Source organism: Juglans regia, chromosome 8 (assembly GCF_001411555.2).
Source record: "Juglans regia cultivar Chandler chromosome 8, Walnut 2.0, whole genome shotgun sequence".
In the NCBI taxonomy this organism is placed as follows: domain Eukaryota; kingdom Viridiplantae; phylum Streptophyta; class Magnoliopsida; order Fagales; family Juglandaceae; genus Juglans; species Juglans regia.
In genome coordinates this window covers 11,146,933-11,166,010 of record NC_049908.1, presented here as the reverse complement: position 1 = coordinate 11,166,010, position 19,078 = coordinate 11,146,933, and the positions used below count along the sequence as shown (strand labels likewise).

At 38.6% G+C, this 19,078-nt stretch overlaps 1 protein-coding gene across 5 annotated transcripts; it reads right to left on the bottom strand.

Annotated features, from left to right (window-relative positions):
• Positions 1-1,467: 1,467 nt before the first annotated feature.
• Positions 1,468-9,824, bottom strand: LOC109020314 (gamma-tubulin complex component 4 homolog). 5 transcript variants are annotated; one of them, XM_035693631.1, is made up of 16 exons: positions 9,484-9,822; positions 9,106-9,394; positions 8,874-9,010; positions 8,504-8,602; positions 8,311-8,416; positions 6,835-7,107; positions 6,543-6,623; positions 6,385-6,468; positions 5,527-5,613; positions 5,330-5,385; positions 4,995-5,192; positions 4,636-4,861; positions 3,893-3,981; positions 3,182-3,335; positions 2,266-2,388; positions 1,468-2,187 (listed from the first exon to the last, which is right to left on the bottom strand). In XM_035693631.1, the coding sequence occupies exons 1-16, from the start codon at positions 9,816-9,818 to the stop codon at positions 2,119-2,121; spliced, it is 2,406 nt and encodes an 801-aa protein (XP_035549524.1). In that variant the 5' UTR covers positions 9,819-9,822; the 3' UTR covers positions 1,468-2,118. The 5 variants fall into 5 exon arrangements, with proteins under 5 accessions (XP_035549524.1, XP_035549525.1, XP_035549526.1 ...); XM_035693632.1 differs by lacking the exon at positions 1,468-2,187 and adding an exon at positions 3,336-3,385 and having other exon boundaries at positions 2,282-2,388; positions 3,182-3,247; positions 9,484-9,824; XM_035693633.1 differs by lacking the exons at positions 1,468-2,187; positions 2,266-2,388; positions 3,182-3,335 and adding an exon at positions 4,476-4,528 and having other exon boundaries at positions 3,890-3,981; positions 9,484-9,824.
• Between the last annotated feature and the right edge of the window lie 9,254 nt (positions 9,825-19,078).

The window sequence follows — 19,078 nt, the reverse complement described above, 5'->3', positions numbered from 1 at the left end:
AGTAGATGGAGAAGTATATGGGAGCTGAAGCTCCCAAGGAATGTTAATCTGCTCATGTGGAGAGAAGGTATGAGCTGCTAGCTTCTAGGAGGAACCTATTTCAAAAGAAAATCATAGAAAATCCTTACTGCGCTATTTGTAAAAAGGAAGAGGAAACAACCATGAATGTGTTATGGCAGTGCCCTGCAACAAGTGATGTATGGTCAGAATTCTATAGTGTGGAGTAGAAGTGGAACAAGAATGAAGATGACTTGCTGTCTTTGTGGGAGAGATTAATGGAGAGGGTGAGTAAGGCTGAAATGGAAGAGATAGCTACTGTTATGAGGAGCCTATGGTTGAGAAGAAATGAATTCATATTTGAAGGGAAGCTCAAAAGTCAAAGTCAAGTGGTTAGGACAGCAAGGGAGGGCTCAAAGAATTCCAAATGGCTCAACAGAATGTAAAGGAAAGACAAGACAGAAGTGAAGAAAGGAGGAATCAGAAATGGAAGAGGCCAAGGGCGAACTATGTAAAGGCCAATTGGGATGCAGCTGTTGATCAAAAAGAAAGAATGGTGGGGATACGGGTAATTATCAGAGATGAGAAAGTTGGGAATAGGGGTAATTATTAGAATATTATTTTTTAATATTATTATTATTTAAAAATTTTAAAAAGTCAAATTGGTTATTATATTTCGAGTGAAAATTTGATAAAATTGTGATAATGAGATGAAAGACACCGTCCAATCAGGGCCAAGCACAAAATCTCTCTTGGTGGTCACCTCTCTGGATTCTAAAGAATATGCGTCCGAGACAATTTATTGGATCAATTATCCTTTTTAATTTTATTTTTTTACTTAGTGTTAATTGTAATGATGTTAGTTGGAACTCTCTATCTTCTCTTCTTGTGCACCTAATTCATTTTATTGCAATGATAATTAAAAAGAAAGAGGAAAATCCCGGGGATTGAAAGCTCCCAATTCTTGAGATATCTTGCTTGATATTACATGGGTCAGTAGCAGTAGCACCCTTTCGAGGTTTCTAAAACACAATGTAAAAATACAAATAAAAAAAAGAGAGAAAAATAAAAACAGTAAGAAAAATAGAAGCAAGAATGATTAGATTAAAAATAAAAACAAAAATAAAGTTAAGGATTCATTTGGAAACTTGAACCCTTAAAAAAGTTAACACATCTCAATTTAAAAAAGTTAAACCCATCTCAATGAACCTACAAAATACTAATATTCACTACTCAACTCAACTCATCAACGTCCAAACGTAAGTTGAGATGAGTTAAATTTGGCTCAACAACTAAATGCAACCAAAGTATCTCAGAATTTTGTAAATAATAATGAAATGGTTCAAGTAAGGGTGTTACTAGGAGAGTTTCAAACTATGGCTCAATTAGAAGGAAAACTTGGTTACGAGTAAGGGTATTACTAGGAGAGTTTCACCTCTTTACACCCTTTTTATGAGGAGAAAAAACTACAAACCCACAAAGAAAATACTCTCTCCCTCAATTTATATATAAATATAAAGTCATATATCCAGAAAATTTTTCAAGGTATCAATAATATAGTTTTTGTATCTACAAAGACAGAAGATCAGAAGAAGCCGCCCAAAACGCCAACTGAATGCCCGCAGTAATCAGTTGTCACCATAGAGTCAGCCTAATGTCAGCAAACCAACCACTCCACCTAACACGAATGCTACCATACAGTCAAGTGAGAGAATAAAGCGTACCATAATTTCATTAGGGCCAGAGCAAACCCAAGACCACAAACCGCTACCAGAATCCAAACCTTAACTTCAAATGGAAGCTGGCAATGAGATGAGAATGCAGAACACATCCATTACAGTTTGACAACTACCAGAAGCCTCAATCGATTTTAGGACTGTAACAGGAACATCTTCAAGCTGATGATACACGCATATCATAATGCCGGGTAGAAGAAGCGCCATGTAAATGTCCAATGAAACGACCAGGTGAGAATCGGAATCTCTCTTCAGCCTAGCGCTGAATAAAAATAATTGTCACTCAATCTTCAAAATACAACCGCGAATGGATTCATCAGAGCTCACATGGCAGTCGTCTTGTATTTAGCAATCAACAAAATCAAACTTGACGAGTGAATTGGTGCTATTGTTGATCTAGAACAGGAAGTGCTGGACGTGGTCTTACAACATTGAGGACACCTCTTGCAGTTGCCTGTTAAGAGAAACAATATTGTCAGCAAAGTTATAAGCCATATGTTATAAGTAAAAGAAAACATCGGCTAGGAAATACCTCAAAAAAGGAATTGAAGTTTAGACGCAAAAGAAAACGTCTCAGAAATGGAGCTCGTTGACTCCCAGCAAGCCTGCTACTGCGTAATATAGTGTACAAGGAGTTTGACTTCTTGTTAAATTCCTGAAAGAAATCAAAGAGAACGATTAACTGAAATATGAACCAATCAAAATCACTCGGGGGAACATTCAATAGGTGAAATTTTGGAGGATGTGCGATATACACAATCGGGCCTGCTCCTGCAATTAATAAAGTGCAAATTACAAAGTACAAACAGCCAGAGAGGCGAACAGCTTCATATCAAGTCAATTCTCATGACAATAGCAGTGATTCGCGGTACTCCTTTGTGCCAAATATAATATAACAAAACAAATTAGGGTCTCATCTTTTCTTCAATCAACTCTATATATACAACAGCGCACCACCTCTCAGCAGAACAAGTGACAAGTTTTAGTGCAGACTGGATTTCCAGTGATGCTGCTTTAAAAGTGGGGGATGAAGGGGGGAGATCCTTCAGGACACAAGTCTTCCATGATATGCAATGGTTGCATCTCTCATGTTCAAAGCTTCAAGGATTGCAACAATTGCAGGTTCTCCAAATGGATGTCTCAAGAATAATCAAAAGAAGATGAATAACTGCACAAGATGCTAAAATTAAGAAATGCAGCTTCTACAGGAAGAAAAAGAAATAATTGAATATTGGAAATTCTTCAAGTTTTATGTTCGACACCATCCAAGCAGGAACCATCAGAGAACAATCACTTTGACAATATCAAAGGCACATTTGGAGCATTAAGCGGTGTAATAAATACAAGTTTAAGGCAACTGGACCAACTTAAAGCATGAAGAGAAATGACGGCAATAAATACTACTAGCAGAATCCATCTAATACATGTGAGAAAATATAACAAGGTACCTCTGTTATATGTTCCAGTGCAGATGTATTTGAACTGTTTTCTTGGTTTTCTATATTCCAACAGAACTGCAAGCAAAGTTTCATAATTCCATCCAAAATCCTTGAGACGGAACCGATATCCAAGAAAGATTGAGAAATTAAAGCTGATAAATACCTGTAGGAAGGTTGAGAATTACACTGACATTAAGCTGGAGACAAAAACATCTGGAAAGTACAGAATTTTGACGATCAAACTATAAAAAAACAACACGTGTAGAACACAAGCATCCCTTCACCAAATTCATCAAGCAAATAGAGAAAAAGCTGAGCTGCTTCCATAAAAAGGAAAACACAAATGCTTGGAGGATATGTAACTTCTTTTATATTCACTTTGCACGTCATACATGAGGATATGTAACTTCCATGTATGACGTGCAAAGTGACAATATCAGCCAACGATATCCAACAGAAAATTGAAAGGAAGCAAGGAATAATAAAATGGAAACTAGACGCTCGTGACCAACCCCAACATGCCATTGCCCTTTCCAAATACAACTTCTTTACTTGTAATAGTAAAGTGCAGTAACCCTACTATTGAATTACCATATGATGCTACCGGCCCTACACATTTTAGACAATTCAGTCTACAATAGCAATCAAGAGCTTCCAGAATATCTCACAATATGATAATTCAGAAGCAACCTGCAATCACAAACCATTCATTTTACTTACTCTTGATGAAAAGCCACAAGTTCAGTAAAATCGTGAGAATCTTGAATATGGGCTTGCAAAACGTTCCATTGAGATTCTATAACGTCCACCTGGAATAAAAAAAATTGAAATTTTTAGAAGGCAAACAGAGTATACAGATGATCAATGAGCATAGAAAAATCGCAACATTCATAATTTAGAACACATTGCTTCAAAGAAGAGATGAAAATATATGGTTTACTGAACCCTTTTGTTTGTATAAACAGTTACCAAATAAGAACTGGACACTTGGGCCTCCACATTATTCAAAAGCACTATGCACTGATGTGAAACTGTGCAAGGAGTAAAAATCAACAGCAATTCAATCAGTTATCCAATCAAAAGCAACTTAGCAGCATATTGATGTAGAAAGCAGTTGAGACAACAAATTTGAGTTGATAAACCCAAAGTCCTACTTATTCATGCTCCTTTATTTTCTAGTAACGTGCTATGGTTGGCAAAAAATACCAAGATACCCCAAATAGGTTTTTAACATCAAAATATCATCTGATACTTGAGACATTAAATATGATGCATTCTTTTATATTCACTTAGCACGTCATACATGGATCAGGATCAGATGTTGTATCCTTGTATCAGCCTATACCACACCATGATCTGGCATATATTGAACAAACAACTTAGCATATACATGAAAAGGTTTGTTCCGATTTCTGCATAGAGCAACATATAGACATGAAACTATAAGAGGTACCGATAATGACCTGGATATAAAATTGAAGGTTTCTGATCAGAAATGCCATATGTTCTCTAACACGCCACATTGGTCTAAACCGTTGCCTTCGCTGCTGAGCTACTGGGCAATTTACGCGGTCATTCCTATGTTTGGCAAAATCTGTGTGATCTTGATGCATCACAGAAGCCCATGATTTCTCCAGCTCCATTTGTGTTCGCTTAAGCCGCAGCAAATATTGGAAGACCCTGCGATACCTGGAGCACACTCGTTATTAACATGTGTGTGAGAGTATCAGTTAGCAGTTTCACAATAGCAATTATTTTTGCAGGTAAAATCAAAACAAACAAAGGAAAGCATCCACGAGTGCCGGGATCAGTAGGATCTTACTTTGAGAGCACTTCTTGGGTAAAGAACAACTCTAAGGGCCAATCAACTGAGTATTCAAGGGCAATACCATCCCAACCATCAAGGGATATTTCTGAAGAAGCATTCGACAAAGCAGAACTTGAGTTTCCATCAGCATAATCTTTTGTCTTCAGCACATCTACTGGGGAGGATTTGACTGTGAATCCAAATGAAGGCATCCTAGTAGAATCAGATGTGTCAATGAGTAAATGATGTTAATCAAACTCTGCAATTAAGTGATATGACTGGTAGCAAAAGGGCCATACAGTCAAGCTTTCAGGTAAATCACAGGAAAAATAATCAATATTGGATCTAACCGCAAGGATACTCTAGAAAAGTATTTATCTTCCTCACTGATAGTCTTCAATGAAGCCTGCATGGCAGGTAGTACCAATTAATTTCTTTCCAAAAATTGGTAGTAAATTTAAAAAATAAGCAAGCTGAAACAATAGACACTTCAGCTACATTAATGGGTATAATCTTATTCATCATAAGTCATCTCATGCTAACTTACCAACTGAAATGGGACCATGAGATCAGCTTCAGCAGTTGACTGGCGAGGAGGTAAACGCATCAACTGGCGACTCTCCTCAAGAAAGCACTGGAAAAATAATTTTTTATTAGAAAACTGGATGTACACAGAATTTAATTGACATTTATATATCTATATGCATCGGTATAGTTTTTGTTCCACATGGACTGTAACCTACATTCAACCACAAATTTTTCAAATACAATCTATATTTATAAACACCAACAATTCGGCCATAGAACAGGGAAACTAGGCTAAACTTCTACCATCATTTATCATTTGTAGCAATGTTCATACTTATTAGTTTTACATTTTAAATATGATAAAAGTACATAAGGTATTCCACAAGTCAATGTGCAAAATTGGTAGGGTGTGTTTGACCATTAAATAAAGAATTTACCAATGGCAATCATATCCTACACAAGATTTAAGTATCACGTTTCATTATGTAACAGAGAAACTCATACATTGTCTACAAAAACCTGTACATGTCCTTCCACCCAATTTTAAGATCATGCCATGCCACCCCACCCCACATTTTTCTATCTTAAGGATCAGATATTAATGAGAGGATAAATTCCAACTTAAGTTTTAAATTAGGAGGCTAGACAATAACTTTGATAGTTTAGTGGTCATATTATAGAAGAGTGTTAATTCAGTTGGGGGGGTAAAGTGTGATTTTCCTATGATATAGGTAAAAATAGTTGAGATAGGGACTAGTGAGCAGGAGTTAACCTTCTCATCATGAAATTAATAGCATAAATAATACCCATGAAACTTTTTCAAAAGTGCAGAAGGGAAGGAAAAAAAAAAAAGATTTAGCTATTGTCCATCATTTACCTGGAAGAAGTCTCCTTTTGCTAAAAGAAAATAGTCTTTTAGGGCCTTCAGATGTCCAATCAAGTCAGCGCGTACAACCACAAGCTGCAGAAATGGATAAAATATTTCAGAAAGATGGTTAAAAAAGATAAAGAACCAAATTTCTGTCACCCTCAGACCTGCCAAAGATGACTGGCCGCGATAGCCCGAATAGAGTCTACAGCACACTCAAATGATCTTTTGTGAAACTCAGATGATTCCTGCACAAAATAAACCAGGCTCTTAACCTTTGATATCTGAATTTTAAGTGTGGCACAGAAACATTGTGCATTAGAAAGCATGTATAAGTCAGTACAAAAACTAGAGTTCAGAAGTACATTATTTGGTGCAGTAAACAAATATAGTCCAAACCTCTCTCAAAAGACAGGTTGCACACAATGTGAATGTTAGGGGTACCACAGTGCAACAAACCTTTAGGTCTAGAAGCATAGCTTCAATCTTATCAGCCTCAGATTGTGGAAGCAATTCTTCTCCGATCAGTTTACTATCCATGAGAGGCTCCTTATGGAAGGAAAAAAGGCCAGTAAATCCTTGAATTTTCTGAGAGCCTCTAGGCATCTGCAGATGATAAACAGCATCCCGAAACCTAAAAGCAGGGCTTGGATTTCGAAGTACCCTGATTGCTTTACCAGCAAAAAGAACTGACTCTGCAACACCCATATGGATATACTCCGGCAGCATATCCTGCAAAATAACATAAAAGATTGACCAACTCGGAAAACCAATAAAGTTCCAAAGATCAGTGCATTAAAACGAAAACTTACGACACGAAAAACTGATAAAGGTAGAAAAAAGGGAAACAAAACAATATTATTTCCACAATAGTCACAACGCCTCCTTCAAGTCTTTGGGAAGTGACACATATATTTTGTGTAAATGCAGCATAAGAAGCATGCACTCTTCGTGCATCATATTTATAGGTGCATGAGCTGCAGTGTCCTTTCCTTAGACAAAATTTACTGTCGTGTATAGCATAGTCATAGCCACATCAATATTTATAGAATAAAATATCAAAACATGTGACAGCATTTAGAATGCACAAGTTAGCTGATATAAACATCCTTAGGATCCATAGGCAAAGAAAGTCCAAAGCTTGTGCAGTATAGCCAATCTGAAGAGTAAGATACTTGGTGATCATTAACGAGTAAAAATGCTTCACAAACTTAAAGTCATACACAAGGCTCTCACGATCAGTTATGATTGCTCATTGTGTAGCCCAACACTAAAAATATAGTTGTGCAAAATAATCTCTTTGCAACATATAAAGGAAATCTAAACAACAAAAACAGCAATGACATCTGCAGCATAGTATCATAAACTTCATGTCTTATACTCTAACCGTTATTGGTTAGACCAGAACAGACATGACAATTGTTATTGAAAAGCAGATTACATTGAGAAAGTGGAAGATCTAGCCAATATACTAATCAGACGGTGATTTTCATGTGAGTAATAACACAAACACAAGGAGATATACAAAGGGATGCCCTATCTATGTGGACGCAATAGAGACAAGAAAATCATGTAAATCGAGGCCATTAAAGTCTACAGCTATAGCCCATGTACATAGACTTCTAATAAAAAATGCTTTTAGTTCCTCTATTGATCTCTCCTTGTCTTTGAACGTCCAATCATTGCGTTTCTACCACAAACACCACAGGATGCAGATAGGAACCATCTTCCACACAACTTTAATTTGTTGAATGCCTCTTAAATTTGTCCAGCTAGACAAAAGTGCAACCACTTTCGCGGGCATAACCCAAGCTAACTCTAATCTGCTGAACACCTCATTCCATAACACTCTAGTTGTCTTATTATTTAATAAAATCGTTTACTAATAAAAAAAAAAATAACACAAACACTGCAAGATACAAAGTTTAATCATACCAAAGAAATATGAAAACCCATGTGCCAATCTGTTAAAGATGCATCATCAGTTGATAAGCGTGCCAACTTCTCAGACATGTCTGGAAGAGATTCCCTATCCTCCTGCCTACAAAGTAGGAAAACCATAGAATCGTTTTCAGGTATATAATTTCCAACCAAATGCAATCATAGGAAGATTACATTTTGTTGTTACCTTCTAATGAAAAATTCTCCATGCTGATCTTGAAGAATCCCATAAACCATCCATGACGCAAGTTGATTATACATGATCTGATGCCCATGCCAAAGAAGCCTATGCTTCCGACATACAATAATTGATAAAAGAACATAATAATCAGCTCAGCATTCAGTTTGCAAGTCCATAAATGAGATGCTTTTTCTCACTATAGATACTACATAAGATATGGTTCATATATCTAAAGTTATGGAAATATGAATATTATTTCAATGCATTCATCAGAATAGGAAAAACGTACTATAAACCTTAACACATTTATCTTCATGGCGAAACAAATAATAACTAATCAACTTGCAAAAAAGCGAGAGACAAAAAAAGACTATACCTTTGAATGCAAGTCTGCAACTCAGGCACTCCGCAGTGGCACCGCTTTTGTAAGAGGTTAAGCAGCTGACCTCCACGGATGTCATCACGCTCGATCTCCAGAACAAGCTCATATAGAGGCGGTAAAAGAACAAAAAACTAAAATTAAAAAAAAAAAAAAATCTCTATCAGGATTATTTATAAAAATTTAGACGACGAATTGAAAAGAAAAAGAAATATGTTTCGGAGAGGACCTTATTGAGGCCCTGAGTCACAGTTGCCAAGATGGGGACGGTTTCTGCCAACAATTTCTGCTCAATGTGGAGCACAGCGGACCTGTAGACCGCCAGTATTTCCACAATGCCATTGGCAATGGCTCTGCGGTAGACGCTCGGTTTCACTTGCGACGAAGGAAACTCGGAATCCCTCGGTGAAGGAGAAGGATTCGCGGATCTTATCCAGCTTAGATTACGAGACTTGGTCGAGAAGCGATCGAGCTCCCTGTAGTAAAACCCCAAGGTAATAATCCTCTCAATAAGCTCCCTGCAACCACAGGAAAGCAAACGTCAAATATGAGCGTGTCAGATACGGAAGTAGTTTTGAGGAATTGAGGTTTGGAAATTTTTTGTGACCGGTCACTGGGTTCGATGAAGGAGATATCGGGAGCGAGCTTGAAAGGTACGTCGCCGGAATCGGGTGCCAGGGAGGATTTGTGGTGATCTCGCTCTTCGATAATGAGATCGCCTGTGTAGCCCAAGAGCGCCAATAGAAGCTCGTGCAGCATTGTTGTTGTGCCTGTTCTCTTTGGTTGAGAGAGAGAGAGAGAGAGAGAGAGAGAGGGGTACTTGGGCTCCAAAATCAAAAGAGTTGGAGTAGTTTTGAAGTGCGCGGTGAAAAGACTGAAATTCGCCGGCGGGATGGGCAGGGATTTGGTGGCACTGGGTTGTATTTTTGTCGGACGGGGCATGGCCAATTTTGGGAAGAAACTTATTGACACGATTTGAAAGTTTGGACGTAATAGTTAATTATAGCACGAAGTCTCGAACCGTCGTTTACAAGTAAAAGACTCTTGGGATGCAATCCCACGTAAATAAGATTACCGGAATTGGTTTGTACAACCTATAAGTTTTGAGCATTCTTTTTTAAAAAAATCTATAAATATCATATCTCCACGAGTTAATAGTAAATTTCACATTTTTTTAAAATAAATATGATGTATTTATACATTCTAAAACTATATATAGTAGTAATCATAAGACAACACAATAATATCAAAATAAAAAATAATATTTACAGTCTTAAGACTTGCAGACACTGTACATTACAAAATACTCTCCCCATAAAAAGACTCTTTGACTATGTTTTTCCTTGCTCAGTAGCTTTAGAAGTCTTTAATATTCAATAATTTACAAAAATAGTAAAAATTCAAAGTCTTTTAAGATAAGCCAGTAACTTTCGCGAGTTTATTCTGAAATATGTTTTCTGCCAACATAGGAGCTCTGGCATTGGTTTAATCAAATGTTAGTGAAAGTTATAATTTAAATAATGCCCCTCAAATTTCATCTACATTGGATTAGTCAAATAAAAGTTGTCCAAGATATTTGCTACAATATATCTTATCTTTCAAGTCATATATAAAGACTATTGTAGCTAAGTCAAATGAATTCTTTATCATTTTTTCTCTTTCCAGTTCCACGACTCGTTCCCATTTCTCCTTCTTCCCTCCCTTTCTATCGCACAGTTCTCTTCTCCTACTGCCCTACACATCTCCTTCTGCCTTGCACGTCTCTTTCTGGCGACCACTACCTAGCAATTTTTGTCAACTCTTTCCCACAACTCCATCTCCATTGGTGAGGTTCAGATTTGATCCTAGCAACAGAGTAAAATTATATGCCCTAGCACTCGATCTCAAACATTCAAATCTAGGTTCTTCCGTTGTTTGATTTTTCCTTTTCGTTTTACAAGTTTTATTCGGGATATTTTGTAGATCTGGATTTTTATCTGTCTTTTTTTTTTCTTTTTCTTTTCGAAGTTATCTTGGGGAGATTTTTTATTTTCTTGGAGAATTTTGGTTTGATATTATTTGTTGGGGTGGATTTTTTAATTACATTGTGTGCTTTTGTTCCTAAATGCATTTTATGCTTCTCTCTCTCTCTCTCTCTCTCTCTCTCTCTCTCTCTCTCTCTCTCTCTCTCTCTCTCCGTAGGCTGGCTTAGAGGATTTCCTGTTCTCGAAAATTAATAATATTCTCTGGAAACCTGCTGTTTAATTACTGAGAAAACTTTGAAAATTGAAGAAGATAAAAATGTGATTGCACAAGTTGTGATAATGTGGGCAACAACTATATGTATCCATGAACTGAATGTTTGTCTTTGTTTTCCAAGACTATATGTCATCTGGTTGTTCACTGAATTAATGGTGCCTCTTTTTTCCAAGTGGTCATGTGTATATGAGAGAGAGTTGTCTTGTGAAAATTCCTCATCTACTACTTGGCTATTTTATATGTTGTTATATTTTGTGAAAATGGTTGTTATTCTCCAGACAAAATATTAGTTATTTTGATTGCATAAGTTGTTATATTTTGATTGCATATAATCTACATATGATTTTGTACAATAATACTCTCTTTAAGGATGGACATCACATTTTCTTCACCACCCTAGGTGGTCAGCAACTATGAGCTGTTGTTATGTAGTTGTGATTTTATTTGATCTGTAAATTTTGGGCAACAATTGTGGTAGTGCTGAAAGTATAGATTTATATTTTGTGAACAATAGTGGTAGTCTTTAAATGATAGTAGTAGTAGCACAATTTGTTGCTCAAAAAATGTTGCAAATTTTGAATGCCGCAAATTTTGTGCTGCCCAGTTTAAACTTCACCCCAATAGCTAGCAGACATGATAATGTTGTACTCCAAGCAACACAATTGGAAAGTGAAAAAAGGCCACCTAATAAGAAAACACAATTAGGTGTGTCTTTCATTGTAGAGGAGGACAATCTCCTCATGTCGGCTTGGCTCAACATTAGCATGGATATTGTACGGGAGACTTCAAATTTTGAGTAATTAGCTAATTCAATATAGACTTCAAGTTTTGAGTAATTAGCTAAAAATAAAAAAGCTACATATTAGTCAAATTTTGAAGAATGAGATGAACAATCCAATGTCAATGCTCTAAGAATTCTACAATAAATAGTCCATGGTATGTTTGGGTGTCTCACAATCTTCAAGAAGAAGAAGAAGAGATGAGGAGAAGAAGACTTTCTACCTAGTACAAGGTTGGGGTGGTGATGGAGGAGGAAACCAAAAACAGAAGAAGAGAGAAGGGGAGGTAGAAGTCGAACAACAATAGGAGGGAGAGAAGAGGGGAGAAAATGAATTAGGATTATTATTATTTTTATATACTACTCCATGGGGTTTTAAAACACCAAAACAATATCTTCAAAATGATGTTTTTTATTAAAAAAAATATTTTTTTAACATATATATATAATTTGGACTAAATAGATGGGAGAAACCTTTGGGCTTGGGTCCAACCTAGGCCATGTCCATCGGCACCCATATGCGTGTGAGTGTCTGCCTGCTTGCCCGCCCCAAGTGGGAACTGGATGGGGGAAAGGACAAGCCTGATGCGGTGGCCAGCTACCCACCCTTACATTTTAAAACTTTTCCTAGAGTCCACTATATTTAATTATTTAATCTAAGCTTCACGGCCCAACTCAACACGACTCCAACACCCAATCCATTGCATCCAATGGATCGTCAGAGTAATGATAATAATTACAATCTCTTTTGTAACTCTTTTGTAACTTTATCTTAGATGAAAGGTAATTATAAAGAGTCTAAAATCCAAATTATAAAAAGATTTAATATTTTTAATAAAGTGATATTGTCATAGCAATTATTTATAAAATATGTTATAAAATAGTGATATGAAATAGTAATTTTGACAAATACTAGGACACATGAGCAATGGAAGCTTTAGAAGAGGCAGTATGGCCATGTTTTCTTAACTTAAAAAAAAACAATTTCAATCTTTTTTAATTCAACTTTTAAAAAATTATATTTCCAACTTTTCATCAATTATTTGTTTAGATTTTAATAAAAAAGTAAAGGATAGTACTATTATGCCCCTCAATTTGTCCAGTTGGTGTGCCCCTTAGTGCAAATTGCACTTCTTCTTTTTTTTTTTTTTTTTTTGCTTTTCATTTCAAACATTTTTTAAACATATTTTTTAAAAGAAAATACCAATACACTAATAGTTACTTCCTTAATCAGTAAGTAAAAATAAATTAAAAAAAATTAAATACATGAATTGTCAAAATGAGGGGGTAAAATGAGATCAGGGCATACTAGCATTTTTCAAAAGTAAAACACATAAAAATCAAAACAACTTATACCTAAACCAAAACAACAAATCTCTTACAAATTATATCCATACAATGTTTTAATGTTATTTATCTACTTTCACAAAATTCCAATACAAAATATATTTTAAAAAAATCATCCAAAGTTTTCACAAAACCCAATAAACAATATTCCATCTTAATTTTTTTTTTAAACATTCTCAAAAGCTCACTTATAATCAAACATGTCCTAAAGCTCCACACTCTAGCTTGAAGACACCCTAAACTCCTACAGACAAACATATAGTAGAGCATCTTCTAGCCAACCAAGGAAGCAATCATATCGAACCACAACTCAGCATCCGCCTCGATCCATTCATGCATTGGGGCGGTTATCCTTAGACTAGACAACAACAAGGCTATTGAAAATCATTGGTGTCTTGGATTGTAAACTCTGAGAGACCACTCTCATAAAGTGCAAAGCAAACGGGAGGAGGATAGTATTCCTTCAAAATTCCTGTGGGCTTCTTCTCTTGTAATAGGATATATATATATAGTAGTGCAGATAATTTGTAATATTTGAGGGAACTCGATCGCTAATAGCATTTGATTTTGAGGAAATTAAAAGAAAGAAAAAAAATGGAACTTTGGCCAAATACATCTATTCACACACATTCGTAAAACCCAACTTTGAACGTTCCTTTCCTCGTTTCATGAACTAGAATTCATCAGCTCTTCATACTTCTTGGATATGAGGTCTCGATGTAAATGCATATAATTGGTCTCCAAAGAATTAGTTGGCGTTTTGAAGTAAGAATATTGAATTGTTGCATAGCTAGTAATTAGTTATCTGCAGGTTGCAAGTGCATGCGGGAGGCAACTAGCTGAAGAGATCAGACAAGGGTGAGGAACCCATGTTGGGGAAGGGGAGCACGTGAAAGGAGTTCACTGGCAATTAAGAGCAAGAGCATTACATGTGCCTGGCCTGCTTCTCCAGCAAGGAGCTTCCCACCCACCAAGACTACTAACATTGAATAATGGCGGGTGTAGTTTAGTTAGAATGGATGAAGGAGGAAGTTCAGTATTTATAGATGCAATTGAGAGAGAGAGAGAGAGAGAGTGAGAGTGTGTGTGTGTGTGTGTGTGTGTGTGTGTGTGTGTGTGTGTGTGTGTGTGTGTGTGTGTGTGTGTGTGTGTGTGTGTGTGTGTGTGTGTTAATGCCTATGGTAGAAGCAATGAGTAAATTCGAAGTTTGGGTGTGGAGAAAAACGTTTTCCAAGCTATGTCATACCATGCCATGTAATTGAGGAAACTCAAAAGTTTAGGATATTATGTAAGGAAACCCAGCAACCCTTTGTTCTGCCAAGGATTCAATGCGCAAAGAGGCGAGCTAACAAACCTCGAAAACCTCTAGTTAAGGACTTGTTTCACACCATCAACTGCACGAGACCTACAACAGAGGAGATGGTGGCACAGTGTGCCCAGTGGGACTTCGATATCTAAGTTAGAGAGAAGTTATCTCAATATAAGTATATGAATGAATGCCAAATACGTTACATTTAGGTGTTATTTATAGGAGCGTGAAGGTGATGATAATGACTGACCTTAGAGTCTATCTTGGATAGCTTTATAATAAATTGGTAGGATAACCTTTCTGATCAAACGGAGGCATTATCTGTTCACTGCATTATCCTCCACACGTCTGTAGGTTGAATCCCTGGGCTTGCAGACTAACCCCGATTCTTGAAGCCACAGACTTGGGCCCGCCAACACATGGGCTTATCCCTCTAGGCCCCTGAATATCCCTTCTAGTTATCCCGCTAATTTCATTCATGCCTGCATGTGAAAAATTTATCAATTCATGCTCTCTCTACCCCACTAATTTAAGACAAATGGATGACCCCTGGAATCATTATTCATTTTACCTCACTAAGGGTCTATGCTAGAGAAGTTGTGGGCTTTGGAAAACTTAACTTTCTGTTATGTTAAGGACATGGCCCACGTCATTTGTAATTGTTTCCGTGCTTTTATTTATTTATTTTTGTTCTTTTATTAAAAAATGATAGCTGACGGCGTTGTCACCCTTTCGCCTTCCCAAGAAACCCTTCACCGTTGCTTCTTTTTCCCACTCCACTTCTTTCATCTTCTTCCATCATTTTCTCTTCTCGTTTCCTTTCCTCTTCTTGTTCCATTCCTTCCTTAACCTTTTCTAAAACTCACAACCCTTCACCATTTTTTATCTTGTTTCTTCCAGTTTACACAGTAATGGCTCAGCGTGGTTCTTCTCATGTTCCCAACCAAGCTTCTGCCAAAGTCCCAACAAGGGTTTCCTCCAACTCTGCACTCGAATCCTCTAATGGTCAAACTCTACCTTTCTTTGAGGGATTCATGTGGTGCTCAACACTTATCGCCCGTGACTTAACAAGGCTGAGGACTTCGTATCACATCCCCGACGTCGTGGTTCTCACTCTTACCTCCGAGGGCGCCGTCAATGAGGAAGGTTTCTCGGGAAGAGTTGCTATTCCATTTTGTGCCATAACGCAAGGTTTGTGCCTTCCATTCTTCCACGTCATTCATAATGTCCTTGATTTCCTTCAATTAGCAACTGCCCAACTTCATTCACACGCTTGCGTGTGCTTTTGTGCTCATGCGTGGTGTTTCGTATGGTTCTGGAATCTATAGGGAGACGTAACCAAACCTGATTGATTGCGAAGTCCTGTCTTTCTAGTCTGTGAAAGGGTTACCAAGTAATATTTGTAGTTTTCGTGTTCGCTCACAACATTTGGCGACATATGAAAGTTGCCATTCGAATGCCAAACAATGACAAAAGAAAGTTTCTCTTATTTCTAGTGGTGGTTGGGAATTCCCAGCCTCTGAAATGGTTGTATGGGACTTTCTCATCCGAGCTAATTGGGGAAGGATATGACAAGAAGATTCTTATAGATTTGACTGGCTGAGAGCATTCTCGTGTCGACATAGTCCTTAGTTGGGCCAAAGATAATGAGGATGCCCTGTGGACTGAGAAGCTCTTGACTCCCACCAACATTGACCGATTCCATGTTGTGCCTAACCCCTCTCACGTTAGGGGTGTAAATTATAGGTTGTGATGCCCTTTTCAAAGAAAAGGCTTGCTGCCTGACTTCTTAGACTCCTAAAAAATGTCTCCTCCGTGCTGAGGGTGAGGCACCTACTAATTGTCTTGCTGAAGACATCAAGGGCATAGCTGATGATGTTGGGCCAAAGGTGGACGTTGATTCTGGTGCTAATACGACTGCGGGGCCTGGGGGGAGATGCCCCTTGCTTTTCCTGTACACGCGTTGCTACTTGCATCTCTTGGGCTTGACGACCTTGATGGGCTCATGGGCCAACCCTCTTCCCAACTTGGCCACGACCTTTGATTTTGATATGCCCCAAAAGGGCCAAACTCAATGGGTACGCCCTCTTTTGAGTTCCCTTCTCTCCTCTCCTCAGTTTCAACTCCAAGCGGCGGCGAGTTTGCGGTTAACATATATGATGCCTTCTCTATGGGCGTTGCTGGGGTTATGGTGTCTGAAGTCGTGACTCCTATTGATGGCAGTGCCCAGAGTTATGTCGTGGACTCTTTGTCTGTGAAGGGAACCTTGATGACTGTGGGGACCAAGGTTCCAATCTAAGCTCCCTCCATATGACCATCTTAGGGGCGAGCCATGGCAGAAGGGGTTGAAGGGCCTTCTCACCTGCATTCCCCTCCCCAGGATGGAGTAATGGCAAAAATGGCTCAATGCTTTATAAATTTTCTATCTTCGGTATGACATTGCTGGCTTAGTTGCACTTTCTTTTACATGTATGGCCCATACCTTATTATGTCCTTGTGCCTTGCAGGGTGTAGAATGACCTGGCGGCTTGGATTGTGGATGATCGCACCAACTTGGAGTCAGAAGTATGTACCAGGTGAATGTTTGTGTTTTTTTCTAAGAAGGAATTGAGTTGTCTACTGGTCGAGAAAACTGAGGTAGAGTCCTACCTAAAGCAGTCTGATGGGCACATCCATTCCCTGGAGGACGACCTCGAGCTCCTTTGCGACGAAGCATCTGAGCTTCGCAGTGAGCTACTTCACGCCAAATCCATCAACGCACGTAACAACTTTGCCTTGTAATTGGTGGAGTCTGAAGGAGATTCTGCTTGAGCCTAGTTATCCCGCGCGAGTGGAGAGTTGAACTCCTCTCAACAGTTGTTGGATGTCGTCGAGCAAAGGTGCTTGAGGTCTACCCAGGCGTTAGCTTCTTCTGAGGAAGCCCATAAGCAACTTGCCCTTGAGCTTTCATAAGTGAAGGCATTGTATGAGGAAGTTCGTAGGCAATTTGGCCTTGAGCTATCAAAGATGAAGGGATCTTACGAGAATCTGCACAGCAGGTATACTGCATACAAGAAGAAGGACAAGGAAGAAGCAGATGCCAAACATGATAAAATGAACCAAACCAGGCTACACTTAGATATGAAAGTGAAGGAGCACAAGAAGCGGTTGTTGGAACTAGAATCAGAATTGGCTGCTTCGAGGGGTGAACTAGTCTGTTTGCTTCCACAACTGGCAGCCACCAGAGGTGTTAAGGATCAAGCCTTTGGATATGGATATGGGGCTGGCATGGCCCACTTACGATCTCACCTGCTATCACATCCTCAAATTGACTTAAGGCGGTTGGACCTTGACGCCTTCAGACCTGATGAGGTTTCATGCCAATTCGTGGTTGATTTGGGGTGCGATACGATACCTGACGCCTTCTTGTCTGCACCTTCGCCTTCGAAGCCTCCGGCGGCTCCACCTTTATGAATATTTTTTCTTTCTTTTCTTTTCTTTTCTTTTCTTCTTTCTTTCTATTTCAAACAATACTTTGAGTCTTGGTTTAGCCTCGTTTTGCATTATTGATATACGACTCCCTTTGAGCTTTCTTTTTGTAATATTGGCGCTTGGTTTATCCTTATTTTGCGTTATTGATATAAATTTCCACTGCCTGCCACCTCCACCGCGAGTCTTTGGACTTTGCTAAGTAGGAGGGTCATGGGGTCTATTGACCTCCATGCCTGTTGGCTCCACCGCGAGTCTTTGGACTCGACTTTGATGGCTATGTAGAGAGGTTGTGGGGTCTCTTGACCTCCATGCCCATTGGCTCCACTGCAAGTCTTTGGACTCGACTTTGGTGTCTAAGTAGATGGGTCGCAGGGTCTCTTGACCTCCACGCCCATTGGCTCCACCGTGAGTCTTTAGACTCGACTTTGGCAGCTAAGTGTTGGGGGGGGGTGGGGTATCTTGACCTCCACCGCGAGTCTTTGGACACTACTTTGATGGCTAAGTATAGGGGGTCGTAGGGTCTCTTGACCTCCGCACCCATTGGCTCCACAACAAGTTTTTGGACTCAACTTTGGTAACTAAGTGGCCCTGGGGGGGGGAGGGTCATGGGGTTTTTTGACCTTCACACCTATTGGCTCCACCGCAAGTTTTTGGAATCAACTTTGCAGGCTAACTCGGGGGGTCGTGGGGTCTCTTGACCTCCACTCCCATTGGCTCTACCTCAAGTCTTTGGACTTGACTTTGGTGATTGTAACACTAGGGTGGGACGCGCAAGTTGAACAACTATCCATCTTTATTGATTTTGCTTTGTTGAATACATCTTAGAAAAGGATCAATGGTAAAATTTCTTCAAATGCTTGGTGTTCCAAGGGTGTTACAACTCCTTTCCTTGACTATCCGCCTCCTTGAGGCGATATGATCTTGGTCAGTTGCTAGCGACTACTACGTATGACCCTTCCCATCGCGGTCTGAGTTTTCCTTCGTCTTGCGTTGTCACTCCCACTTCTTTGAGTACTAGGTCGCCAACTTTAAAAGATCTAGGTTTGACTCGTCTGTTGA